Here is a 508-nt window from a genome sequence, read left to right as displayed (position 1 = left end):
CCGCCCGGCTGGGCCACCGCGCGGCGACGGCGGGCGAGGGGCCGCCCCCGGCCGTCCCGGGGGGGCCTCCCCACCCCCTGGACTTCGCACGGGCGCCCCGGCGGGGCCGGCGGCAGGCAGGGGAGGGGCCCGCGCTCACCTCCGCCGTTCTTGTAGCACAGGTAGGGGAAGCGCCACACGTTGCCCAGGCCCACGGCGAAGCCCACGCAGGACATGATGAAGTCCATCTGGCGCGTCCAGGTCTCGCGCGGCGGCACGGCCAGGTGGCCGCCGGGCGCCCCCAGGCCCGCGGGGCCGTCGGCCTTGGCCGGGGCCCCGTCGGGCCCGGGCGCGATCAGGGGGCCCTTCTTCTCGTCGCCGGACACGCTGTAGATGCCGTTCTTGGCGCTCTTCTTCGCCATGGCCGGGGGCGCGGCGCCCCGCGGGAGCGGGCGGGCGGCGGGGGCGCTGGCGGCACTGGGGGGGGCCCGAAGGCGCGGGGCCGCCGGGGGGCGGGGGCGGCCGGGCC

General features: G+C 81.1%; 1 protein-coding gene across 2 annotated transcripts in view; it reads right to left on the bottom strand.

Annotated features, from left to right (window-relative positions):
• The window catches only part of SLC6A8 (solute carrier family 6 member 8), an 8,521-nt gene extending 8,120 nt beyond the window's left edge, over positions 1-401 (bottom strand). For both annotated transcript variants that reach the window (XM_007456641.1, XM_007456642.1), the window contains exon 1: positions 140-401. In XM_007456641.1, the coding sequence (XP_007456703.1) occupies positions 140-401 (262 nt within the window). The remainder of the gene's footprint in view (positions 1-139) is intronic.
• Positions 402-508: the final 107 nt, after the last annotated feature.

This window comes from Lipotes vexillifer, unplaced genomic scaffold (assembly GCF_000442215.2).
Source record: "Lipotes vexillifer unplaced genomic scaffold, Lipotes_vexillifer_v1.1 scaffold899, whole genome shotgun sequence".
NCBI lineage: Eukaryota > Metazoa > Chordata > Mammalia > Artiodactyla > Lipotidae > Lipotes > Lipotes vexillifer.
The sequence above is the reverse complement of the archived record's forward strand: the minus strand, read 5'-3'. Positions and strand labels throughout refer to the sequence as shown.